This window comes from Syzygium oleosum, unplaced genomic scaffold, assembly GCF_021117445.2.
Source record: "Syzygium oleosum isolate NSW1041296 unplaced genomic scaffold, Sole_v2.1 Sole_v2.43, whole genome shotgun sequence".
NCBI classification, from domain to species: domain Eukaryota; kingdom Viridiplantae; phylum Streptophyta; class Magnoliopsida; order Myrtales; family Myrtaceae; genus Syzygium; species Syzygium oleosum.
Window position 1 is genome coordinate 1,317,288 of NW_026607527.1, and position 27,713 is coordinate 1,345,000.

The 27,713-nt window shown below is 38.4% G+C and overlaps 3 protein-coding genes across 5 annotated transcripts; 1 reads left to right on the top strand and 2 right to left on the bottom strand.

Annotated features, from left to right (window-relative positions):
* Window positions 1-2,319: 2,319 nt before the first annotated feature.
* LOC115691396 (monothiol glutaredoxin-S10-like) lies at window positions 2,320-3,010 on the bottom strand. Its single transcript, XM_030618013.2, has one exon. It carries the CDS (start codon window positions 2,749-2,751, stop codon window positions 2,443-2,445), a length of 309 nt encoding a protein of 102 aa, XP_030473873.1. The 5' UTR covers window positions 2,752-3,010; the 3' UTR covers window positions 2,320-2,442.
* A 10,456-nt stretch (window positions 3,011-13,466) lies between these two features.
* LOC115691395 (monothiol glutaredoxin-S2-like) lies at window positions 13,467-14,222 on the top strand. Its single transcript, XM_030618012.2, has one exon. It carries the CDS (start codon window positions 13,625-13,627, stop codon window positions 13,934-13,936), a length of 312 nt encoding a protein of 103 aa, XP_030473872.1. The 5' UTR covers window positions 13,467-13,624; the 3' UTR covers window positions 13,937-14,222.
* A 6,233-nt stretch (window positions 14,223-20,455) lies between these two features.
* Window positions 20,456-26,849, bottom strand: LOC115691400 (anaphase-promoting complex subunit 7). 3 transcript variants are annotated; one of them, XR_008815219.1, is made up of 19 exons: window positions 26,612-26,849; window positions 26,442-26,510; window positions 26,236-26,286; window positions 25,750-25,887; window positions 25,559-25,621; window positions 25,263-25,378; window positions 24,573-24,657; window positions 23,993-24,052; window positions 23,461-23,506; window positions 22,970-23,043; window positions 22,545-22,595; window positions 22,260-22,460; window positions 22,138-22,182; window positions 21,945-22,038; window positions 21,704-21,849; window positions 21,386-21,615; window positions 21,139-21,199; window positions 20,888-21,027; window positions 20,456-20,679 (listed from the first exon to the last, which is right to left on the bottom strand). XR_008815219.1 is itself a non-coding variant. In XM_030618016.2 (18 exons), the coding sequence occupies exons 1-18, from the start codon at window positions 26,678-26,680 to the stop codon at window positions 20,941-20,943; spliced, it is 1,686 nt and encodes a 561-aa protein (XP_030473876.1). In that variant the 5' UTR covers window positions 26,681-26,848; the 3' UTR covers window positions 20,456-20,940. The 3 variants fall into 3 exon arrangements, 1 of the variants encoding a protein (XP_030473876.1); XR_008815218.1 differs by having other exon boundaries at window positions 20,456-20,675; window positions 26,612-26,848; XM_030618016.2 differs by having other exon boundaries at window positions 20,456-21,027; window positions 26,612-26,848.
* Window positions 26,850-27,713: the final 864 nt, after the last annotated feature.

The window sequence follows — 27,713 nt, forward strand, 5'->3', positions numbered from 1 at the left end:
TTCCAAGAGATTATTGTCTCTTTCGCAAGAGACTTATATCAACAAAGTTCTTGAACGATTTTGTATGCATGACTGTAGACCCATGGATACTCCTATTGCAAAAGGTGAAGGATTGAGCCGTAGGTTGTGTCCTAAGACTCCACAAGAAAAGGAACAAATGAAACGCGTTCCTTATGCTAGTGCTGTTGGGAGTTTAATGTACGCTATGATGTATACAAGACCTGACATATGTTTTGCAGTTGGAATGGTAAGTAGATACCAATCCAATCCGGGTCAAGCACATTGGAAAGCCGTCAAAAGAATCATGAGGTATCTAAAGGGTACTCGCTGATTATTCTCCGAGTTATCAAGGAAAGGATCGCACTTGAAGGCTACTCGGATGCCGATCGGGGAGGAGATTTAGATGAAAGGAAATCTACCTCTGGATTTGTTTACTTACTGAATAATGGCGCCATATTTTGGAGCAGTAAGAAACAAACATGTATAGCATTATCCACCATGGAAGTCGAGTTTGTGGCATTGTCAGCAGCAGTACAAGAGGGAGTTTGGCTTAAGAGATTTTTGGATCATTTAGGTGTTGTTGAGTATGCTGCAAGTTCATTGTTAATCAATTGTGATAGCCAAGCAGCAATAACATACATCAAGGATCCGAAATATCATGGCAAGACCAAACATATAGATACCAAGTATAATTTTGTTAAAGATATGGTAGCACGAAAGGATGTGAACTTGCAGTACATATCTACGCATAGAATGATAGCAGATCCTATGACGAAGCCAATTCCTAGAGATGTTTTCAATGGTCATGTAAAATCTCTAGGACTGCGTAGATGCTAATGTACTGAATATTGTAATTTCCCTGAATGTTCACATTTAAATGAAATTGTTATATCTTGTTAATGCCTATGAATTTTTTTATATTTATGCATCTTAATACTTAGTGTATTATGTCAAGAAAGTATGTCGGACAGATAAGATTAACCCACTCACACGAGTAATCGCTCTATTTATCGTGTGATAAATAGAGATGAGACAATTTTAAGCTTATTATCTAGGTGATAATCGAGAGCTCAAGCTTAAAATATAAATGTCGCCTTAGCTAAGTGCTAAGATGAGGACATAACATTTACTATGTCCGAAAGTAAAATAGCCCACATATTTTACTTTATCTGTCTTTGATGCCAGATGTGAGTTCTAATGGATTCTTTAGAAGAGTAGATACGTGAACTCAAGTCTAGACATTGAGTATGTCTGAACTATCATCTGTACAGTATTGAATGTAAAGACATACGCTCCACGGGAAAGGAGTTAATACCGTAATACGTATTTCATACTACGTATGCATGAGACGACCGATAAGAGTGGCAAAAGTTTTTGATCTCAACTTTATTCCGTGTGAGACTCTTGAGGATATGAGTTCCTCATTCAGTGCCCTCACGACTCTAACTTATTCTCAAAGTTTCTATTCAGTGTTTGCTATCTTAGGGTGTTGCCAATGATCATGAATGATTCGATCTAATGGGGCATTTCTAGAAAAGCGAGCTGGACTCAAATAGAGAGGTTTAAGGAAAGAGGAAGATCAATTTATTTATGATGTCACATTCTATTTTTTTATTCACAGGTCGACCAATTATGATTTTAAGTAAATCATAGTTGTGAATACAATACGAGATACTAAAAGAGATCAAAAGAGATATAAATGTGACAGATTGATCTAGGTGCCTGCATACTATATCTACTCGAAAACGTTATGCCCAATTTGAGCTGTTATGTGTTCCTAATAAATGCATAGCAACGAGCTCTCAAGTATGCCGTACGCACGGATTATTTGTTGATATGAACATTACATAAAAGAGAGAGTTAATGTTTAGCCCACCATGTGTGAGTGGGAGATGATGTGTTTTCTTTGTGAATGATGGGCTTCATGATGGGCTAACCCAGCCCATGAAAGGAAATAACGCACTTCATAGTTATTGTCAGACACAAAGTGAGAACACACGTAAGAGTGTGGGTGGGTTTGCATTTTTCATTATTAGAAACTTATTCTCACAAAAGGACAAAGAAGAAGGGATTTTGTTCAACGATCTAAGGATTGTTTTCTCTCGACGTTGCAAAAGGAACATTTAATCCGTGAGAAACAAGGTACGTCCCTATTGGTGATGTACTTTAACGATCGGTGATTCAAGTTTATACGGGTGCACGTTTTCGTATACGATTTTTTGGGCGATACTCGTTAGTTCGAGTTTTATGTCGTTTAGGAATTTGTTTCCGTCTTTCCGCATTTCTAGGAATCTGTTTTCATCCACTAAAAGCCGCACATGCAAGGGACTTACATATATTGATAATACGCATACGAGTGTTGAGCTATGATTGTTAAGCTTATTTTCCAAGCTATTAGCAAACTTTATGTTTTGGGTGGCAGCATGTCACCGGCTTCTCTCGCTAGAGCCACAAAGCTCCAGCTTCCATGAGCATCTTCTTCAGCGAGCCATTGAGCTGAAGTGTCATGACGGCATTGGCGGACCCGACGAACTTCCCTCCGATGAAGACCGCGGGAACCGCAGGGTTGCACCCGAGCCTGATCAGCGCCCTCTCCACCTCCTTGCCCCGTGGGTCCTCGTCGAGCTCGTGGACCGCAGGGCTCACCCCCTGATCGTAGAACAGCCTCTTGATCGCATGGCACATGCAGCACGAGCTCTTGCTGAATATCACCACCGCCTTCTGCGACGCCAGCCTCGACACCCTATCCATGTCTCTAATCAAATGGTATCTTGAGTTAGCCTTTTCGAGCTACTTTTAACTAGCTAGGATTTGAGAGAGAGGGAGGGGGGGGGGGGGGGGGTCGTTTCTGGGTAGATTTTCTTTCGAATGTAGCAAAATGAAGTTGTCGAAAAGACAGAGAAAAACGACGAGTACTCTACAAAGAAGATCGGTTAGGGTTTGGGACCTCTCTGTTTTACTTATGGAGGTTTGATGTTGTGCAATCGAGTTGTGATGCAATAACATTGCGTGTCATGGACCTTTATATATACTGAAGGAGGGGAGCATCTTCAGATATTGGCTTGATATTGAATATTAAAAGCGAAGTGGAGGACAAAAGGAAAGGAGAGGAGAGGAGAGGAGTGAAGAGAAGAGAAGAAGATGGTGGTGATGGTGATGAGAAAGGCGAAGGTTCTTTCGAGATATTTGATGCGATTCCCGAGAACACCCCTCGATCTCTTGGCGACATTTATTCCGGGATTGTTCATGGAATTGACGATAATCTGTGGGACGCGAGAGGCACGACAATTTGCCGAAAGTGGGTTTTCGTTAATAGGGGTGCAAAATGTGTGAATAATTAGCATTGTACGGAATTGCAGTTGGAAGAGAATGTTGTTTTCTTTCTTTTGGGAGTGCCAAAGTTCTTTGATAGAGCAGAAGAGAGGGCGTGGGATAGATTTGGGAATGTCAACTTTGGATAAGGCTTGGAGCCAAAGGGGGTGGCATCGTCTGGATGATGATGTTAACTTGCTTCGCCAAGCAAGAAAAGGACCCTTCACTTCTTTCGTCGAGAAACTTAGCTTTCGAGATAAATCTCGACCATGCATTTGAAAGGGTGTGCCGCAATACTTTATGTAGGAACTTTTACTTGGGTACCCTGCATTAGGACGAAGAGAATTCTTTCCGGAGGGGATTGTCAAGAGCTCTAGAAGATGATGACTTCTAGGGATAAGTCTTTTACTTTATTTAAGGTTCCACCCTTCAGTTTCCTTATTGGATTACATTTGGATTGAAGTCCCTTCCAGCAACACGACGTTCTAGATTGGAATTTTTACTTATCTATCACTTTGCATATGCTTTCTGAGAGGAAAATTACAAAAACAGTCCTAAACCTATTACAATTATGCCAATTTAGTACTAAACCTTTTTTTTGTGTCAATTAAGTCCTAAACTTTTGCATTTGTGCCGTTTCAGTCCATCCAACCAATTTTGGCTGACTGGCGCTAAGATGGACGCTAGCCATCCGGCCAATGCTAACGTGATAATTTTTTAATATATATATTTTTATAATTTTGAATTTTTATTTATTTTCTTTTTCTTTTTCTTTTTCTTTTCTATTTTTTTTCTTTTCTTTCCCTTCATCTTCAATCTCTAGCAAGTCGTCAGTCGAGCGACTGGCCAGAGGTGAGAGATGGCAAGGTCGGGCCCGCTAGGTGTTGGCAAGGGTGAGCCTCGTTCGTCCCTAGCGAGGCTCGACCTCGCAAGTGACGGCAAGGACGAGCCTCGCCATGGCTGGGTGAGGTTGATGCCAGTGGCTAGGCAAGGGTGAGTGCCGTCCATCATGAGCAAGGACAACGGCGCCGAAGGCCTCGACTTTTCCGAACTCCGTTCCGATCTCCCCATCGCCGCCGCCGATGAGTCGTCCAGCCATGATGAGGCTCGTCCTCGCCGTCGCTCATGAGGCTCACCCTTGGCCAACCACTAGTGTCGGCTTGTCGATGGTTGGGCGAGGGCGAGTCCCACTAGTAGCTGGCGGGGCCGACCTTGCCGGCCCCCGCCTCTGGTTGGTCGCCGGCTCGATCGCCGAACCAGCTAGAGGTTGAAGATGAAGGGAAAGGAAAGAAAAAAAAAGGGAAAAAGAAAATAAAAAATTCAAAAAAAATAAAAAAATTGCCATATCAGCATTGGCCAGACAGCGTCCATGTCAGCATTGATTGGCCAAAATTGGCTAGATGGATTGAAACGGCACAAATACAAAATGTTTAAATTTGAATTGACACAAAAAAGGCTTATAACTGAATTGATATAATTGTAAGAGGTTTATGACTATTTTGGTAATTTTACCGCTTTCTGAGAGGTCATTCCTCGACTCACCACACATGATTATAGCCTTGGACCACTAATAGGGTTGAGCGCGCATGTGAGTTGTATTAGAGAAGCACCGATCGAAGATTGATTTGGTTTAGAGTAATTAGTATATCCTAATTGATTCATAAATTCTTGGATTTAACTTTTCAGTAAAATATGGGAATTACTCAAAACACTCCCCAACTTTGGGGGTAGTAGACGTTTGTCCCCAAACTTTTAACTCTTTTAAGGAAATCTCTCTTTTACCATTGATTTATATAAAAAAATAAAAAATAAAGAAAAATGGAGAAAATATATTTACTAAAATATTAATATGAGAAAAAATTATCACTTATAATATTAAAATATAAAATATTTAATATTTGATGAATATATTTGAGACCTAATAAGGTATTTTAATAAAAAAGAAACACAATTGTGTAAAAAGGAAAAATCCCTTAGTAACAAAAAGGGAAAATTACAAAAATTGGATATCCATTATGTGTTTTTAAATGGTTAATTAATGCAAATTGATTGATTAACAAATTTTTTTTAAAAGTATCACCTTAGATTTTGATTGATCATTTCCTTTTATGACTTGAGGACACCGTTTTTTTAATAATTTTTTTAATATAGTTATTTATCAATCACTTATTACACTAATTAACCCTATAATGAGTAACCATTCTTTTTTCATTGTACCTTTTTGCTATAGAGGCATTTTTCCTTTTTATTCATTTTCTGTTAATTATTTTATCATTCATAGCTATTAAAGCAGCTATATTTATCAAATTTTAACATTTTTTTGTTTAATATTATATCAATACTTTATTTTTCTAGAACTAACATTTACTTGATACATTTTGCTCTCATTTTCTATATTTTTTTCAATTTTTGTAGCAATTCAAGGTAAAGAAAAGATTTCCGTAAAAAATGAGATGAAACTATATTTACCCATTAAAAGTCATGTGTATTGCACATTTTAACAAAAAAATAATAAAGGAGGTTTAATAGCTGAAATAAAATTAAATTTCAGGAGATATTATGTGACAGTTGAAAGTTTGGGGGCAAATGTGTACAACGCCTAAAGTAGTGTAACTTCCCCACAAAATGAACACGGTTACAGTTGTTCTACCACTCGAGTTACTAATTAATGCATTGATATGCCCTAAGAAAAAAAAATGACGAGTTACTTTTCTAATTGTGCGTGAGTTTCGTCACAACTAAAACATCGTGTGTATATACATAGAGGTGAATAAGGAGGAGAGATCCGTGGTAGGTACGAGACTCATATGGTCATGTCTAAAGAGAAGGCAAGATTTATGATTGACCTGCTGCATGAAGGGGCCTTGGTCTTTTTAGTTGGGCTAATTTAGATGGACTGAAGCAATGCAAAAGTGATGCATACTCCACTCAATGTCCAAATCTACCAGTTTGTTTATTTATTGCTCGAGTGAGGGTGTCCGGGTTCCATTCCAAAATATTCTTTGAGCATCTGGCTAATCGTCATTGATTTATACTCCAAAATGCGGGTTCATGCGCAAGTGCGGTTGTCAAATACTAAGTTTTCTACGAAGAAGACATGCATGCTTAACCCCTAAGCAACCCTTTGAGAATGCTAAGTCAGAAGGGATAGTAGCATAAATGAATTCTGAATTTTGGTCCAATTTGCACATTGTCATGAACTTTTAATTTGTGCAATGTGGTCCTGAACTTTAGCCTAAGATGTAATGTTGTGTCTAAACTTTTAATTTGTTCAATATAGTCCCTAAACTATAGGAAAATGTTTAATGTAGTCCCTAAACTATATGAAAATGTTTTAAAGTTCCGGGACCATATTAAAAATTGGACTAAAGTTCATTGACCACATTAAATAAATTAAAAGTTTAGGAATGACATTGCAAATTGGACCAAAGTTCAGGGACTATTTGTGTCATTTTCTATTTTCAATTTTGTGGAGACCAATATAGGCACGCGAATAATATGGTTTACCTAATTTGATGTACTTTAACATGTGTTAAAACTCTTGTTGAGTATTCAATCATACGAAAATGCTTTGTGTTGGGGTCCCACTTATTTTTTATTAATCATTGGAAGTATGACATGTCACTTAATAAACCAAAATTCCTTACTTCTTAGTGACACTAGCATCATCGAGAATTCGTTCGTTATGTTTTCTTATCGCTCTTCCACAATCAAATGGGAATCAAATCGTTGGTACACAAAGTTATTGCACGTGGCTCAATCAAATCTGGTATGCTAATTGTGTGAAACATGTGTCCATTGACTTATGGAGGAAGTTTAGTCCCATCAATATCTTGTTTCTTGATAGTTTCTTCATTTAAGTAGTCACTTCCTTATGTTTAAGAATATCTTTATCTTTACTGTGAAGATATTTATAAGTTATTTCTACTATAGGCCACAATATCATGTTTATTGATCTGTTTATTTAAGTTGCTCTAAATTCTTGATATTAAGTTAACATTATAATTGGAAAAATTACTAAAAAAGTCATAAACATATTGCACTTATGCCAATTCAGTTATAAACCTTCTGATAATTTGCCAAATTAGTCATTCTAGCCAATTTTAGCCGAAATTGCTGACGTAGACGTTGGCCGTCCTACATGCTACGGACGGCACTGACGTGGATAATTTTTATAATTTTTTTATAATTCAATTTTTATAATTTTTTATTTTCTTTCTTTTTCATTTTCCTCCTTCCTCCATCGGTCACCGGGCCTCGGCAACGGCTAGCGACCAGCCACAGCCGAGGCTCAATCACAATATTGTCAAAAGGTTTAGAACTCAGTGGGCACAATCAAAAGGTTTACGGCTGAGTTGGCACAAGTGCAATAAATTTAGGATATTTTTTTGTAATTTCCCCAGTTCTCATTAATATAATCTAATAATATGCCAATAAGTAAGTCGTCTTTTTGCTTGAATGTGTCCACGCATCATCTTTTATCATAAATTCATCAAACAATTCGCGCAAAGCGCGGAGCAACGCCTAGTTAAATATATTCCCGAAACCAGAGAAATTCTCTTGCAGGCCCCACGAAAAAATAGACCTAAAATTGACTATTAAATGTCCAAAGGCGCACTTAATTAATAGATATCTACAATTATTTTTAAAAAAAGGGCATCCACAATGAAAGCAAGTAATGAGCTTTATATCTCTCCGACATTGAATCTATATAAGATAACATCCACCAATGAGCATTTGGCGAGGATGAGGGATGAAGAATTCTCTTCAATCATGCACGTGTTAACCAATGACAGAGGAATTAACAAGGGGTTGACAAACGGGGTGGGGTGGCTGTCGACTGGACGAATATTCAACAGATCAACAGGCTTTTTACCCCTAAATTATCATTGTGTTTTGAGGAACAATTCGACAGTAACAAAGGCCCTTCTGATATTTTGTTTGTGATGGCTCTCTGAAATGTCATCTTTGTCATCTTTCTAGGGTTTTCACACACGGAGAGAAAGAGAGAGATTATCCATCTGCTGGCATCTGCAAAAGTGGTGCGGTCTCTGTCCAAGATAAGAGATCTCTCTTTCCCTTTCGTCTCTCTGGAGGAGAGGGAATATCGAGGCAAAGGGAGAAGAAACAAGTTGTAAGTCGCAATCTCTCCCATCTGTGATGCCACGATCCGACCCCGCATTCTTCTTTATCTTTTTACTGTCCGCTGCTGGCTGATACGAAAGCTCACGTTCTTTTCTGCAACTCGCGCACGCTTGTGTCTCTAGGAACTTCTAGGGTTCTTCGGCGACAAGATCTCCCGCCGTAATTTTGTTGTAATCACGTGCATGTTACCGTAATATCTATATAAAGAATTGTAACATGCAAAAATTTAAAGGTTTGGCAATCACTAACTAAGTGAAATTTGCTTGCATTTTCATTCAAAGCCAACACATACCCGGCAATTATCAAGGATAATTAGAAACGTCATGTCGAACAAGAACAAGGCACTAACCCACCCCACTTACCAATCCAACTTCGCAAGCATCCACCAACAACCTAAACATATTAATCCTCTAACATGCAAGAGCTTCTACAATCCCTGAGAAGCCATTTTTCGAGATATTAACAGTCGTCGGACCAAATACGTTTCCCATCGATTATAAATTCTTTAATCTTTTATGTATCGTGACACTTTGTAATTTGAATAAGTGTTACAAGAAAATGCACGTTATCAGAATGTGTTATAAGCGAGGAATCAGTCCCGATGAATCATAGAAGCCCCCTCAGTCACGACATCTAAAATCATCACTAATTTTGTATGGAGAGTCTGTAACCCACTGTTTTTCCGATTTCAACGGGTCGCGACTTGATCTGGTATACCAATCCAACAAAAGGAAGATAACATCAGCGAAGTTAAATGTTTCAAATTATTTGCCAAAGCAATATAATTAAAAGAGGCAATTTTTTTTTATTAATTTCAAGTGTTTTGCTACAACTGGGGAGGGAATCGAAAGGCAAAGTGTACAAATCTCCATTTTATTCTTTATGAACTCTGCATATCGCTATATTAGACTCAATATTCCTATTTCCCAAATGAAAGTAGGATGATAAGAGAGCTATCACTTCAAGATCTTCAATATGTACTTGTTTCTTCTTCAGTATGTTTAATTTAGTCCCTAAATTATATGAAAAATGTCCAATGTTGTTCCTGAGCATGAAATAATGTAAGAACAATATTGGATATTTTCATATAGTTCGAGGACTAGATTGAACATTTACCAAAAGTTTAGGAACCATATTGAATAAATTAAAGGTTCGGGGACGACACTGCATGTTGGACTAAAGTTCAGGGAATATATTGAACAAATTAAAAGTTCATGGATAACATTGCACATTGGGCCAAGGTTTATGGACTATTTGTATAATTATCTCTATATTTAATGATATACCCGGATTTGTTCATCTAGGTGACTTCCGTAATATTTACTTAAGGTATACATGGCGAGAATGAAATCAATTGAAATCAAACGTCAAGAAAGCTTATCTTAGTGGCACGATTAAGATATACTGATCCGATGAAGAGTATTATTAGGTCATGAGAGAACATCTTATTTCACGTTCATTTGGATCGAACTCATCGAATTTTTTTTTTCATGAATTTAATTAGCCACATCAATAGAACCGTGTAAATTCAATATATTTTCTTCGCAATTGATTCACTTTTGACTTTGGATTGCCTCAAATTGCACAAATAATCCAAAGCACTTAATAAGATAAAAATAAACATTGAAGGACCCATTTTTTTTTATTTATAAAAAAGGCCAAAAGAACAAGAACGTACAAAATGTCCCTTGGCCTACCAATTGGGTCGGTTGTGAAGATATTGTGCCCTAAGATTTTAGTGTGGAGTGGCCTGTTTTTGCAGGCATACATACGTGGTAGCTTGAAAGACTCAAACAAATTCACATTAAAAAAATGGCAAGAAGATTCGAAATGGTGACGACTGACGAAAAGTCGAATTGTGAAAGTGAAGTGGCCTTTCGGATTTGGATCGACGTGCCTTTTGATTTGGCAAGGCCAAAAAAGCAATCTAGAATACCGGGGACACGCGAGAATAATACCAATTGAAAAAAAGGTAAAAATAATTGGATAAATTATCGTGTAAATAGTTCTTACCAGATTAAACGTGGTTAATATTCGTTATCTATTTGGATTTGTGGAATCTTTACCTAGCTAGTTGAAGTGAATTTCTTGTTTAGCCGACTTATCTGATCAAACACGATGGTTAATTTATTCCCTATGTCCAACATTTTTCCTAATCATATAATTAAAAGGGGAATCCGATCTAGAATTTGTTGTTAGGGATAGAGTTTGGGAGGACTTTTTATGCCAAAGACATAGTATTGACATCTAGTTAGTCTATTTCGAGATGATCAGGCACTGTTAATCCAAAAAAAGAGTTTTGTGATGCCCTCGACCAGGTCTAAGTTTAGTGAATTAATTTTTAATTGAAATTGGTAGCATGAGTATAGGAGGACTCCTAAGGTAAATTGGAGCAAATAATAGGAATATAATGAGGTTGAGTGCACAACCAAATGCTATGGCAGTTCAATTTGTTAGAGAAATATTATATATTTTATATTTGAAGAAACGTCTCACGTATTCATGGGATGGGGAAGGCTTTAAACCCTAGAACCCGATAGTTATGAGGTATGATAGTGAATAACTCAAGTACACATGGGTCGAAAAATAGTCGATACTCATAAAAGATAAAGAAAATTAGGAGACAATTTAAAAAAAAGCACAAGGAATTAAACTGTAGATCTCTTAGCCCTTGAAGAAAACTATATAATCTTTTTTTTTTGGTAAGGATAACTATATAATCTTTTAGCACTCCCTGCTTGAAAAATCGCACGTAGATGACGAAATAAGGAGTCGGCTGAAAATGAAAAATGAATAATCGAATTAGCTATAGACTCACACAACATCGAAACGAGCGTTTGGCCAGACGAACTCCACAATATTAAGCTGAAAGATGGAGGTATGATTAGTTATTCGAGCTCCTTATGCGTAAACTAGGTCTTGGGAAAGCCTTGCCTCAAACTTAACTTTAACCATTCCTCGACTTTTCAAAGTGGTTAAATAGACTAGTAATTAGGGAATAATTGTTCAAAAAGTCCTAAACCTATTGTATAACGACCAATTCAGTCCTAAACCTGTCAATTGTGCAAATTTAGTCTTAAACCTTTCAATTTATCAATTGACTCCTAAACCTTTGAAAATTTTTTCAATTCAGTCCTAAACCTATTATTTCAATGTTAGCTAGAAGGATTACGTTGCTAAATCGTTAAAAGATTTAAGATTAAATTTGCACAATTAACAGGTTTAAAACTAAATTGGCAAATCGTCAAAAAGTGTTTAGAACTAAATTTGCACAATTGAAAGGTTTATGATTGAATTGGTCGCCGTAACATAGGGAGAAAATTGTCCAAAAAGTCCCAAACTTATTTCATTTTTGCCAATATAGTCATAAACCTTTCAATTTTACCAATTCAGTCCCAAACCTTTTAACATTTGTGCCAATTCAGTCTATTCGGCCAATTTTGGCCTGCTGATGCTAACGTGGACACTAGTCGGTGCCTGCCGTCTGGCTAACGGTAACGTGACAATTTTTTAAATTTTTTTTTGAATTTTTTATTCTTTTATTATTTTCCCTCTTTTCCCTTTTTTTCTCCTTTTTTTTTCCCTTCTTCCCTCTGGCCCGTCACCGGACCAGCCAGAGGCAAAGACCTTGCCGGACTTTGGCAAAGCTCGCCCGGTCATGGTAAGCCAACCTTGCCGTTGCTGGGTGAGGGAGAACCCAGCGACGGTGAGGTCAGCCTCACCTTGGCTGGGCGAGGTCGAGCCTCGCCTAGACAAGGGGACAAGTCTCGCCGGCCCTCGCCTTTGGTAGAGGGGCAAAAAAAAAATTGAAAAAGAAAGAAAAAAAAGGAAAAATAAAATAAAATCGAAAAAAATATATTAAAATATCAAAAAAATTGCCACGTCAGTGTTGGCTAGACGGCTAAAATTGGCCTGATGGATTGAATTGGCATAAATGTAAAATGTTAGAATTGAATTGGCAAAAATATAATAGGTTTATAACTTTTTGGATAATTTTTCCTGTAATTAGAATTAAGCCAACATATTGATTCCAAAGTTTGACCATGATCATATGCAAGGCAGTTATCAATCTCATGATGAGTTGTACCTCTTCAAGTTAAGGCAAAGCCACACATTTCAACTTCCTAAAGTCACTCACGCACTAGGCAGAATCTTGTTCTTTATTAGGACATAAAGGCTTGGGAAAAAGATGAAGGGCAGAGACTGGTGTCATATGGTTGCTTTTCTTGTCCTAAAAGAGTGCTTGTTTTTACGACATTTTTCTTCTTTCCATCTATATATACTTGCGCATGATCACCGGGTCTTTCTCAATTCTCTTTCTCGAACACAGAATGAGAATCTTCAGAGAGAGAGAGAGAGAGAGAGAGAGGTGTCCCCAAGTGGATAAACCCTAGTTTCATTCTCCAACTCAGCAGATGCCTCCAAGATAAATGCACAAAGAAAAATTCCCATGGTTGAAAAGAACTTGTTTCAACAATGAGCCAAAAAAAAAAAAGAAACTTAAATGAGGGATAAAATACTTTTCGGTATCCATGAATTGATTAGTAAATAGTTCCAAATTATAAACCCTAGCTAGTGTTGAGAAGTAAATGAGGGAGATGGGTTTCATTGCTAAAAGAGCGAAGAATTACTCGGCCTAAAAATAAAATTTCCCATAAAATGGAGGATACTTATACAAATATGAAAAGCCATGAAAATTAGAAAATTAAGGATATAGTGGATACAATGTGAAGCCGTACAAAGGACATGTTGCCTATGTTACATATTGAAAGAATCTTATTCTTTTGTATGCAGCTTCTGTTCTCTAGTGCAAATGCAGCAGTCCTTATCTATGTTGCAATGATCAAGAGTTCCATGAGAATCCTTGTGAAAATAGCCAAATATCTAAAGGAAAACTCTCTCTCTCTCTCTCTCTCTCTCTCTCTCTCTCTCTCTCTCTCTCTCTCTCTCTCTCTCGCATGCAAATCCAAAACCCCACCTTGGAACATCTATATAAGCATGTCCTCATGAAGCCTCAAGCACTCCACACAACACAAGAAACCTGAAAATCACATTCCAACCTTCAAGAGCTCACTTTGCTCTCTCTCTCTTAAAGCTTATTATCACTCTCTGATATTTACTTTAGTCGACATACTTGGAGTCCCCGACATCTCGAAGCTTTTTCTCAATGGAGGATCTGGTGGAAAGGATGATCTTGGAGAAGCCGGTGGTGATCTTTAGCAAGAACTCGTGTTGCATGAGCCACACCATCAAGACGCTTCTTTGCGACTTCGGGGTGAACCCGACAGTCCACGAGCTAGACGAGATTCCGAGAGGCAAGGAGATCGAGCAGGCACTCGTGAGACGTGGATGCAGCCCGGCGGTCCCCTCCGTGTTCATCGGCGGCCAGCTTGTCGGTGGAGCCAATGAGGTGATGAGCCTCCATCTTAATAGGTCCTTGATCCCTATGCTCAAGCGCGCCGGAGCATTATGGGTTTAAAGGATTTCATCAACAGCCTCATCCGGCCAACTTAGAAAGAAGAATAAATAAACAATGTGTGTTTTTGGTACACGAGTTTTGGAAATATAGGTATACTAGTCGGATGTGTTGTCATATGTATGAAGAGAGCTCGTCATAGTTAATGTTGGACAAAACCCTAACGTATATGGGGTTTGTATCATTTTGTGGTGACTCCTGTTTTTGAATTGAATAATAAAAATGACGCAGTTTTGCTATATATCGTACATCTTTTATATATATAATTAAGGAAAGGAAAAATTTTAAGTATACAGCTTGCATAACCTTTTTGATACACAACCCATATCCATCTGCATTGATTTAGATAGTCTGTCAACTTTTCAAATTATAACTATCCACTTCAATAGTGCTGAAGGTAGATTGACTAATGGGAAAAGTACCAAAAGAGTTTTAATTCTATCGCATTGGAACAAATTCAGTCATAAACCTTTCAATTAGATCGGTTTATTCAAAAACATTTTCACATTGGTATCAATTTAGTCCATCTGACCAATTTAGATCGGAATTTGCTGACGTGGACGCCGGCCGTCCTATATGACCTGGTTGGCGGATGACTAGCACTAATGTTGGCATTTTAAATAACGTTTTAATAATGTTTTAATTTTTTAAATTTTTTCCTATTTCCCATAATCGGTGACCGACCACAGGTGAGGGTCGCCCTCACCCCCTCGCCAGATTCGATGAGGACAATCTCACCCAGGCCGCGAGGGTCCAGCCCTCACCAGATCTAACGAAGCGGCCCTCGCGTAGGCCACGAGTAGGGGTGTGCAAAAGAACCGGGAACCGCCTGGACCGCCTAGGATAGCTCAGAACCGGACCGAAACCGGTGGTTCCTAAGGGAACCGGTCCTGTTCCCGGTTCCAATTTTTGGGAACTGGTGGGTACCGGTCCGATTCCAGATTCCAGGTGTGGAACAGCCCGCACGCCCATCCGGATCGGACCGATAATATAATATATAATATATTTTTATTTTATATTTTTTTTAAAAAGAAAAATCACAAATTCTTAAACTAAACCTAACTCGCTCGACGCTCACATCCTCACATTGAGCCGAGAAATACCTTCTTTCGCTTTCACCTCACGCTCACTCTCACTCTCTCACTCTTCTCGGTCGATGCTCACCTCACCATCTCCGACTCTCCATCTCCTTCTCCATATTTCTGTCCTTGGCTAGTGGGACCGGTTCCATGGACCCATCTGGGAATCGGACTGGACTGGCGATTTGGTTCCCGAGTGGATCCATGGAACCAACGGGCGGTTCCATGATTCCAATTTTTCGGAACCGGTCCTTAGTGGGCGGTTCCCGGTTCTAGGGTGGGAACTGCCCACACGGACCATGCTCACCCCTAGCCACAAGGGCGGCCCTAGCAAAGGTTGTGAGGGCGACCCTTGCCTGTGGCCAGTCGCCTACCATGGTCGAGCACCAACCATAGGCCAAAAGAAAGAGAAGGAAAAAAATAAAAGGAATTTTTTTTAAAATTATTAAAAATGTTCACGTTAGCATCGGTAGTCCGTCGGTCGTGCCATGTAGGACACCCGACGTCCACGTTAGCAATTTCCGGCTTAAATTGGCTAGATGAACAGTTTGGTATCAATGTGAAAAGGTTTAGGACTAAATTGGTCCAATTAAAAGGTTTACGACTGAATTGGTACCAATGTAATAGTTTTAAGACTTTTTTGGTACTTTTCTCATTGACTAACTGATAGTTTTCACATGGAAAAATTACCGAATCCGTCGTAAAACTATTGTACGTATACCAATTCAGTCCTAAATTTTCAATTTTTCCAATTTAATCCTAAACCTTTCCACGAAATTCAAATGTAGTCATTGTCGGCCGTCTTACATGCACACTGCCATGTTAGCGATTTCCAGTAAAAATTGACCGGAATGACTATATTGGAAATTCGCACAAAGGCTTGGACTAAATTGACATATATACAATATGTTTAGAATTAATTGAACAATTTCTCCATTTTCACAGGCCATGAACCATATAAAAGGTAGACAGTTGGAAAACTGGCTAGGCCAAAAGTTTGGGTATAATTACAAAAAAATCCCAAACTTATGTACTAATACCAATTTAGTCATAAACTTTTAAATTTGATCAATTTGTCATAAATCTTGATGATTTGCTAATATAATCCTTTTGGTCGATTTTGGTTTGGAAATCACTGACGTGGTGGTCTAGTCAATACTGGCCGTCCTATGTGACATGGCCGATACCGACCAACGCTAATGTGGATGATTTTTACAATTTTTTCAAAATTTTCTGAATTTTTTCTTTTTTTCTTTTCTTTTTCTATTTTCTTTTTCCCTATTTCCCTTTGCGACGCCCTTGCACAGATGTGGAGAGGAAACCCTCGTCAAATCTGACGAGGGAGACCCTCACCTATGGCCAATGGAGGTCGCCAGCCATCCCCAATGCCCCGACGACTAGCGGAGGGAAATAGAAAAAAAAAAAAAAAAAAAGAAAAACATGGAAAGAAAAGAAAAGCAAAAAAAAAAATCAGAAAATTTTTAAAAAATTGCAAATATTGTCTACGCTAGCGTTTTCCATGCCTCGTAGGACGACTGGTATCCACATTAGCGATTGTCAGCCAAAATTGGCTGGAAGGCCTACATTGGCAAATCATAAAAAGATTTAGGACTAAATTGGCAAACTTGAAAAGTTTGGGATTGAATTAACATTTGTATAAAAGATTTAAGACTAATCGGACAATATTCCTAAACTATAATAAGAAAATCTCATTCTAAAAATGCAAAAAATACCTTATGAGAGAATGCTTTTCATGAAATTAAGCACATATTTTATCACACCTAAGTTATGAAACTCGAAAGAGGTTATTACATCATAAATATGTAATGCATCTATTACATACTGTATACATGTTTTATTACGTGGATTTTAACTTTCAATAAATTAGCTAAGTGGTTAAGCGCTTGATTTGGATGCAGCAGATCTTCTATTGAAATCACAATTTTTCTCTCTTAAATTAACCTTGGAGGTGTACCCGCCACCCTATGGATGGAATCTTGCATCGAGACAATTGGCATGTATGCGGAAAGATTTGTCAAGCAAGGAAGTTTAAATACTCGTGTTATCCAAATAATATGTTTATATTTTCGGATGTTGATACTATTAGGTACAATTATGAAATTGGTTGTGTCCTAATCACGTACTTAGCATTACAAGACTACAAGAGACGTGGAATCCCCGTTTATATATTATATAATTTGATTTTCAAGTTAAAAGTTAGACGTTAGAATTACTATTGTACAATTTTAAAGTTGTAAACTTCACAAAAAAATTTAATTTCTCTCATTGCAAGGAAAGTTCTCTCTGATTACCATATAACAGTTTAAGAACTCAATCATCATGTGATACTTTCGTAATAAGATATTGTAGGATACTCAAGTTTTGAGGATTTTTAATACTTACGATTGGTCATGAAGTAAAAAGATGTCATGGAAAGATAATATTAATGTTCAACTAATAATTTCTTTTTATTCCTCCTTATTATGTTATTAACGGTGGTTTCAAGGTATTTAGGTTTATTAAGTAATCAATATACACATAATGGAGAACGTGAAGCTTAAATCTAAATAATTGTGGACATACTAAAACCAATATACCATATTGATTTAAAAGTGACATGGCGAGGTTCTAATCTGTGCTTAAATATGACCCGTGTATCTAACTATTTAGTTACAATGTACTACACCACTTTATCAATTAATTTTATGTCCAATTTATTTTTATAAGTGATTAAAGCTCGCGAGAGGTTGTGCTACTTTGCATGCTCACGTGCGAGCTTTAACTGGTAATTTGTTTTTGATGGTTGCTTTAGAAAATCTCTAATCCTAGCAAATCTCTCGTTCTTATACATATTTTGGGCCTAAATCCAAAAAAAAGCACAAACTTTACCTTGAGTGACAATTCTGACCCGAACTTTTTATTGTCTAATAAAAAATCACAAACTTTTACTTAAATTCCAAATCTGACTCGAACAATTTGAAAATTTTACATCACGAGATCAGATTTGGGATTGGAGTAAAAGTTGGTGTAATTTTTTTAACTGAGACAAAAAAATGTTCGGGCCAGAATTGTCACTCAAGGTAAAGTTTGTGCCTTTTTTTTTTTTTTTTAAATTAGCCCCATATTTTGATAACAAATCTCTAATTGATGTACATATTTGACGAAAAAACGAAACGAATATTTGAAAATAACAAAATTAAGTATTAGCAAGTATAAAAACCATCATTACTTAGTTTTTATAGACAAAAAATGTAATTTTAACATATTGTACAATTTTCCATACAACATAAATAAATATTTGAATCAATGCATAATTAGTGGTGACCCTTATCATAAAACGCATTACATTTTTTAAATTTGTACTAAACTATCGACAAAAGAGTTATCCATCATCACAAAAACCCAACACCACATATTCTACAAATGAATTAATAGTATAAAATGATGGAAAATGAGTATTAGCAAATCAACAATTTACTAGTGATTTCAAAAAGTTATAATGAAAGAAAATTAAGTGTCCAGGTATTGCTTCAAAGATTGATGAGATATATAACTAAGAGAAGACTTGATGTTGTTCATTTTCAGCTGTTACTTTGTCAATAATATCAAAAAATTGGGTGATGTTTAGACTCATTGTTAGAAAAGTAAGCCAACTTCGATGAACTATGGAAAGCAACTAGACAATATACCGATCAACGTCCAGTATATCCAATAGTTAGCTTTAAGTATCAATAAATCTAATTAACCCAAATAAGTCCATTCGGCCAATTTTGGCCGGATATCACTAACATAGACACAGATCGTCCTACGTGGCACGACTGACACTAACGTTAACAATTTTTAGTAATATTTTTGTAATTTTGCCAATTAAGTTCTATACTTTTTTTTAGGGTTTTACAATATTCGCCGCACCGCCAATATGAATGCTTTTCCCGAGGATCATGCTTGGGGCCGCCCACTCTCTCCTGATCCCCTTACCACTAGGCCGCTTAGCAGCCCATTCCTCGTTCAGCCCCGACTCATTAGGAGCTAAAGGGGGTATGAACGCTTACTAGTTCTTGAAAAAGTTTAGCAATAGGACTAACTTGAGAGTGATGACCATGAAATTCAAACTGGAGAGACACAGTTCACGATTGAAGTGGGTTGTCAAAACCCTCTTACGCCATGCACAAAGTCATATGATCCTTAAACTATCAACATTTCAACCAAATGGCTGTTTTTCCCCTGGCCGATGGTCATATGATCCTTTAACTATCATTATTTCAAGGAAAAATTTTAAATAAGGATTTAAAGTGGAGCTGTTTTCTCAAAAGAGGGCCTAAAGTTAACATTATCTCAAATTAGGGTCTGAAGTAGCTGAGTTAATCTTAAATGATGGTCCAAACTCACTAGTTGGCCAAATCTTCGCTAGTTGGCTTTTACCAGTGGCTAGAGCAAGGGTAATTTTTTTTTCAAAATTTGCAAATGGGTAATAAATGGGTAAGATCCTAAGAAACCAAAAACCACAAATTGAATGGCCAAAATCCAAAGAGAGACTCAGCCTCCTCGCGTTCTTCAAGTCCCAATTTCAATTGCACTCTCTCCTTCCTTCTCTGTGAAATTGTGTTTCCGCGAGTGTTGTGCGACCTGAACTCATCTTTTGGCCGTTTCTTCAGGAGAGCTTCATCCTTCTTTCGTCAACGGCATCTGTAAGTCTTAACCATGCTATTGCTCTGGTTTCTGTACTGCCATGGGCTCTCTCTTGCATTTTCACTTATGTTGGCACTCTCAACCCCTTTTAAGTTGGGTTCTTCTGGTCGTCGGCTTCAAAGTCTTACAAAGTTGTGTGGAATGGCCTAGTTCTCTTCTTGTTTACTTTTTGTTTCAGCAGCGGCCAGATTTGCTTATGCAGTTAATAAGCTTCTCTAACACTTCATCGAATGACTTCGCAGGGTCGTGGACCGATTCAGGTGGATTTAAGCAGAACGGGGAGCACAGCATGCGCTGGCAGTTGAGGCTCTCTGTCGAGGTCTGTTCCTCATGCGCATCGTTCAATCAGAATTCATGATTTTTAGGATTTTACCCATTTTTAACCCAGTCGCAAATTTTGGACCAAATTGCCCTTGCTCTAAATGTTGGAAAAAGCCAATGTTGAAGGTTTGGCCAACTAGCTGGTTTGGGTTCGAAAACTAAGTCAGTCACTTCAGCTCTTATTTAAGGTCTATTCTAAGCACTCTTTTGAGAAAACGGCTCCATTTGAAACCCTTCGTTGAAATTTTTCCTTATTTCAGCACCATAAGTGGATTCCACGTCCTACCAAATCTACGCGGATACCTCAATTCTTGCTTCTTTCAAGTGCATACATGACACACCATTTTGGCCAAAAAGAAAAATCAGCATATTTTCAAATTTCGAGGCCGTCGGCATCGAAATTCTATTAATTAATCATTGCCATTAGTGGAAATAACATAAAATAACTATCTTCGAAATTATCATTTTGAATAAAGTTGCAGTCAGCCAAAGCATCACCTGCTAAAATAAAGTCAAGTTGTCACAAGCAAAATAGACAGCCACCACAGGAAGGCTCGAATGTAGAATGGTATACAGAACTGTTTTGCATGGCACATGGACGTCCATCAAATTCAGAGGCGAACAGAAAGCCGTGCTGCACTATATCTGGAAACCTGCCTATAAACAACACCATATTCACATATTCAGGGAATACGGCCAGCTTTTCTGACCTTTGCGAATATTCACACTGCATAGACCTCACTCAAAAATATGTACCATCTGTCACGACACTGCTCATGATTATCCAAGCAAAAGCGGAAGAAACTCCATTTTCTGGCTCCAAAAGGATCAGAAACGCCCTGTTCAAAGAATCAGATGTTCTAACCTTCACAAAGCTGTCCTTCCACATGTGAAGCAAGACCTTGGTCAGGCTTTACACTATAGCAGCTCTGTCTCCTCGACATCTGCATCGGCATCCTCAACCTCGTTTTCTTCATCTTCGTCAGGCGCATCTGGATCGACTCCCTAAAAGAAACTAACACTCGATCAATGCCTCACATCACGTGAATGGTCCGGTCTCTCGACTTAAGCGAGAATAAGTGAAGGATATTCCATCACCAAGAGTTAAAGACGCACCTTCATCTGCTTCTCCACGCGGTCCAATCCTTTTTTCGCAGCTTCATTCTGCGAGTTGATCCTGAATCGTAGATTAGAAGAGAGCATGAATATAACAATTAAGACATGAACTCGATCTTTTCTTTATTCTTTTCTTTTCCAAACTTTTTTGGTTCCTCTTTTGCAAGGATCTAGTAGAACCACGGTGAAGCCAGGATCAAGAATTTTCAAGAATTTTACGAGCCTATGCCTTTAATTATATTACAACCTTAGTGCAGCCTGATAATGGGCCAACGCATCCTCCAGCATATTAGTTGCAGAGAAAACTTGGGCCAACTTAACATGAAGAGAGTCATCTGCCCAGTCCTTGAGATATCTCTCAAGAAGAGAGACGGCATCTCCATTTCGTCCCTCATTGACGTGCAGTTCAGCCAAAGCTAATGCGGCTCCAAGGTAACCAGGTTCGAGACGAAGAGCTGACTCGTAGAACTTTTTTGCCTATCACCAGACCAGGATATTCAGAGACTTCTTCAACTTGGTTAAAAGAAAAGGAGATTCTAGAACCATCTGGTAAAAGCTTATATACCTTCTCCCTACCATCAGGATTACTAGCATGGACATCTCCCACCAATTTTAGAGCCCTTGCGGATTGAGGCATCGCTTTCATTGCTTCCCTGGCCGTATAAAGGGCTTCTTTAACTTTTGAGCACGCCAAATAGGAGCGAACTAAACCTGCAATGATGATAAGCTTCCAATCACTTAGACGGTCAAGAATTAGACATATACACCTCTGCTGCAACAAATTTTAAGTAGTTTCCCACACACACCTTGATATGAACGAAGATCAGCCCTCAACTCTCGTGCTCCTCTAAAGGCAATTACAGCTGCTTCAAGCCTATCCATCGACAAATACAAGTTTCCCTGAAAGCATACAAGAAATACTTATGATGATTATATTTAACAATGACCTATCATGATGTATACCAGAAGCTTATACCCCTCCACCAAACTACTGTCTACCTTCATTATATAGCCAGGTATGTGTCTCTCATCAAGTTGAATGCTCTGATCATGATAAGAAGAGATTGTGAGAACCATAAAAGCAGACAACTAAACCAAAGCCAAAGGTAATAAAAAACTACCTTCTCGGCATAACTTAAGGCTCGTTTGTCATCTTTCCTTTCCCACATCACAGATAAAGCGACAAAAACTTCTGGCCTCGTTGGGTCGGTATTCAATAAATCATGCACCAACTTGCCAAGCTTTGAGTAATCAGATTTCATTTTGAGAAGCATCGCATACTCATCCATGTATGTTAGGATGTACGGATCAACTGACCTAGCCTGTCAATACAGACACTCTCTTCATGCCATCAAATAAAGCATGATATTTGGTCAATATGACCTCCAAAAAAACTCTATACTAACCTTTTCGAAATTCATTATAGCCTCGTCATTTTTCCCAATAATAGCTTCAACCTTCACACATTTGTCCATATGGAAACAAAAATTAATCAGTATGCACTCACTTCTCAACTACCTAGGCACACATAATGGCACATTAAACTGAAGATACACAAATTCAAGCGAGCAACTATTTGGGAGGGTAGGTCTGAACTTCCAAAAACATGCACATATAAATACTTCAAGGTGGTGTATACCAATAAAAGGCATTTACAAACTGACAAACTGAGAACCAGATCAAATTGTCTTTGGGTGGAGAATCCATAGATGAATTTTTGCGTAGTCTATGTGCTCATTGCTTATTACTGCTTAACTTGTTCCTTGATTTGGTATAGACTATAAATGCAAGGCACGTATGATAACTTAGAATCATCATATATCTTTCTAACCTTTGCCATTTCAAGTAATATATGTATGTTGTTAGGAAATTGTTGCAAAAGCTCCGCATATAGCTCCAGACCACCTGCCAACAGACAAAAAATAGTCTCTGAAGTTAAACATAATGCCTTCAGTTACTAACATACTCACTCAAACAAATTACACTAACAAGATATGCATAGTCATCCATCATATCAGCGCACGCATTATTGTTATGCACCTAGAAAAGGTCAGATTCGGATGCATCTGAACAAAAAAAGCCAACTAATATGAAATAATTAAAAAAGTTAGTATTTTAGCGTTAATCTCTTCCTTTCTCTTCTTGAAATTGACCTAATCCGCAACATGACAATGGCAATTGGTGAAGAATAGCAGTGAAGGGCATGACAATTTATGAATGGCGATGCCCCCTCAAAAACCTTTCCAGGATTAGTCTTTCCATTTCTTGCATACAAAAAAGTTGATCCTTAGAAAACGTACAAAGGTAGAGGCATTAGATTACCTTTGTAGTCATTTGAAGCAATACAACACTGGGCCTCAACATAACGCTGTAAAGAAATACAGATCATCAATACTCATCTCTATTTATTGCTAAATCTCTGGCATAATAAGCAGTATTGTCATGACGAGACATGAGAAGAATGTTTCTCAAAGCTTGGAATCCTGCAACTATATAGTATCCCATAGCTACTAACTGGAAAAGCATTGGTTGTAACTATAGACTGACTTATCTATTAGTCAGCACACAGATTTCTAACAATTGCAAGGCATTGGTACAATATAACTAATTAAAGGAGGACATGTGCAGGAGAGTAGGATAACTTATGAACAATGAAAGATGAACAAAAGCCCGTAACCTATGTATAAACTCTCTTATTTTCAGAAAAATTTTGAACCGCTCATCTGTCCTATCCCCACAGCAACCCACTAAGCCATTTGCCCATTGGCTAACTGGTTTATCGACTTTCTTCTGTAGAAACAAATTTATTGACTTATGACAAGATGAAGTCACCTCCAATTTATTTCAAACTTACTTGCAGCCACCGTGCTGAATCAAGATGATCATATGAACCCCTGTTGCCTCTATTTGGAGTCTGAAGTTCATGGACAAAAGGAGAAGGCCTAGGATTTAGTAAACAAAATCTCCACTTATTCTAAATGAATAATCAGCAATTGAGAAAATACTCGGAGCAACAAATTACAATGCAATCAGTTTGCATAACAATTAACAACAGGATAGCAACTAAACTAATGCTTACTCATTGCTGAAGAGATCTGTCAATAATGGCCTATTGACTTGGATTTTTACCAACTAATAAAACGTTTGCCTAAAGGAAAAGCAGGAGCAAATTTAGTTTCTAAAGAGATCTGTCTACCTGCTCACACAGTAATGCACTTCTCATGGTTTTGCAATCCAAATAGAGATGAGAAGATCGATAATAATTATAACACAGCAACATATAACTAGATGGACAAGTATGGATGGGACCAGAAGCCAAGTCACTTTTTTCTGAATGACTTCATACGGATAGATGTAACGATTTAGACAAGATCAAGAAACTTGGACAATCAATGAAGTGAAAAACAACTGCAACTTTCCCTTGTATCAGATACCTGCGGAATCAAAGAGATAATATTCTTCGGAGTAACTCCCAGCTCAGCCAAAGCTATAATAGCCTCCATAACGTAAAAGCAGTTTCTGTAACACAAATCAAAAGAAAATAAATATGAATTTAAAGAGCTCAAAGCATTTAACGGTAACCCTGACAGCAATTAAATCCTGCAATAAGCTGCTTGGCTAATTTAGCAAATAGTCTACTTTGGATAGACAACATAATACCCAAAAACAGTGAAAATATGCGTAGAGTAACAACGGTTTGCAATATAATTGCTTTCTGAATGTTTATTACAAGCTGTCTGAGGAGACACTCCAGCTGATCATATCTCCCGAAACCTGCAATCCATGTTGATATTCAAGGCCATGTGGTGCGAGCATCACTCCACTCTCGTGTTAGACTCATTTTATAAGCAAAAGCTTGTTTTAGGGTATTGGAATTGCTCAACAATGGTACACCAGTTAAGTGTGCTTGTTGTGGTTTTAATTTTTTAATTTAGGCGTAAGTTTTGGCCAGCGATCTAACTTTCATTTCCTAATAATTGACTATGGCTTATAGGACGGAATGACTTAATATGCAGATCAAGGATGAAACAAGACAAAGATACACGTCTAGGACCGAACAACTGATGCAATTCAAAAGCACAGATTCCAACTGCAGTGGGAGGTTAGTGTCTGAACAAACCTACCTCAAACACTCTCTATAACAAGCAATAGCAGCACGACTGTGCCGTGAGTTCCTATAGAGCTTTCCCATGAGTAAATTCATTTGCAAAGTTCTCGCTTTGCTTGGAATCCCTTCCAACTGTTATAGCAGTGACAAAAGTTAGTCACATGATATAAAGAGAAAGAAAGATCAGAAGCCCCGATTAGCAAAGGGAAACTTTACCAAAAAAGCCAACTGTTTATAAATCTAACACACCATAAGGAACGTATTTGCCACAACTAGTAATAGCAGAGAGGATTGAAAGGAATGAAGAAGAACCTCGAGAAGGGCGGCTTTATTCTCATTCAGTGAAGAGTGACAAGATGCAATCTTGAATTTCACCTATCATGTAAATCAAAAAAGGCAAGAGGCAAAATATAAACAGAATATTTCGTTAGATACACCAGGAAACAACATAAAATTATTATTTTACGGGAAAAAGAGTCTTCAACAAAGTGAACTGATCTAACCTCATTTTCATTAACTGCAGATACATTGAAAGAATTCGGAGAAGACGACCTATTCGACGTGGACAACGAACTTCTGGTACTCGCTGAAGTTTGTTTTGGAATAATCCTATTGTACTGCAAGGCTTGTTTGTACATATGCTGCCAAAGACACATTTTACAGAATAAACCCAAAACGGCTAAACAACCCCACAGAGTATAGGGAATATAACAAATATGCGAAACTAACTACAGATGCCAATACAAAAAACCATGAACCACCAAATACCAATGCAATGCCACAACATGTACACAGCATAAACTTGAAGGAGCTCGATACAGAGAGTACAAACATTCCACCCGCACATAACGCACTAGCAATTGTTCTCCGATTCTACTACACTCAAAACCCGGCTACACGAATCTAGACACGGATTCCAATAAATACAAAACCAACCCAAAATCACATAGAAACACTAAGTTCCAACCCAATGATACCGAGACGCTTACCATCGCTCGGCGATACTCTTTCTCGCGAAGCAAGGCATCGCCGAGCAGCACCTGCAGCAGGAAAAAGGAGAAGAAGAAAAAAGGCAAAGCTCAGTTCGCATTCGAATGAACCCCACAAGGGAAAACAACAAGAACCCACTGAAAGGTGCCCTTGAAGAACAGCTAAAGAAAGGGAGAGAGGGCAAAATGAAGGGTCAAGGTCAGACCAGGTTCTCGGCTTTGATGTGGGGGTTGGCTTCGGCATTGGCGGAGGAGGAAGAGACCAGAAACGAGCCCTGATCGAGGTCCAACCCAGCTGGGCAACGTTAGCCAAGGGACCAGCAAACAAAGGAAGCAGAAGCAAAAGCAGAGATAGAGAGAGAAAGAGAGATGTTACGAGGAATTGAGCGGAGATGGAGAGGCCATGGTCGAGGAGAGTTGAGATTTGATCCTTGGGGACGTCCATTGTCGAGTGTTGTTGATTCGTTCACCGTCGGTGATGAGCGATGAGTGATGAGTGAGGCTCTTTCTCTCGCTAACACCGCTTAAGTTCAAACCCGCTTGACATTTGGGGAAAATTTCAAATGACCCTCAAATGGCAAAAATTTTTCTCGAAAGAGTTGGCCCACATCCATCTTGTCTCGAATAAGATCCCGAACTATGCAATTTAGTCTCAAATAACCGAGGAGGCGAGATAGGGACGAAGATTGAAGTCACGATTAGGGACAAGATCTTGCTGTTTTCACGTCTAGCGGTAAAAATGTGGCATCGTTCGATGAGTCCGTGTGCTCCTCGAGTTCTCATGCTTCGAGAGCTATGGATTAGTCGGCTTGGTTTACTTCCGGTGTACGCGATGGCGTGTGAGAGATGACAAGAATGTGTCTGTTGGCAGGCTCCGTGCTGGTGCATCGAACTGCATCCCTCACTTTCGATCAATTGTTGCTCCACGATCGAACGTTGGATGCAAAATGAGGGTTCCTGTGTTGCATACCTATTGCGATGGAAAGTTGTGCCTTTCGTTGTCCCTTCCATCACAACATCCTTTTGGATGCTTGGTTGGACTAGATAGAAGGGCTTGCGTTCCACGAATATCTCATGTGATTGTTCGGATGGACCGCAAGTGCCTGCTTGTTTTCTTGGATGCGGAACTTTCTTCATGGGTAAGGGCTCATTGGCCCTAGTTCCCAAATCTCTAAGCGTTTATCGCTTTACTGGAATAACGCTCTTGCCTCGTCTTTGATCACATGGAACTCTCGGGCTTCATGATGGATTATGCTTGGCGGACGTCGTGAAGGAATGCTACTTGGTTGATCCTGCCAGTAGTCATATGCTTGTCTCAAAGATTAAGCCATGCATGTGTAAGTATAAACTAATTCTGACTGTGAAATAGCGAATGACTCATTAAATCAGTTATAGTTTGTCTGATGGTATTTGCTACTCAGATAACCGTAGTAATTCTAGAGCTAATATGTGCAACAAACCCCGACTCTTGGAAGGGA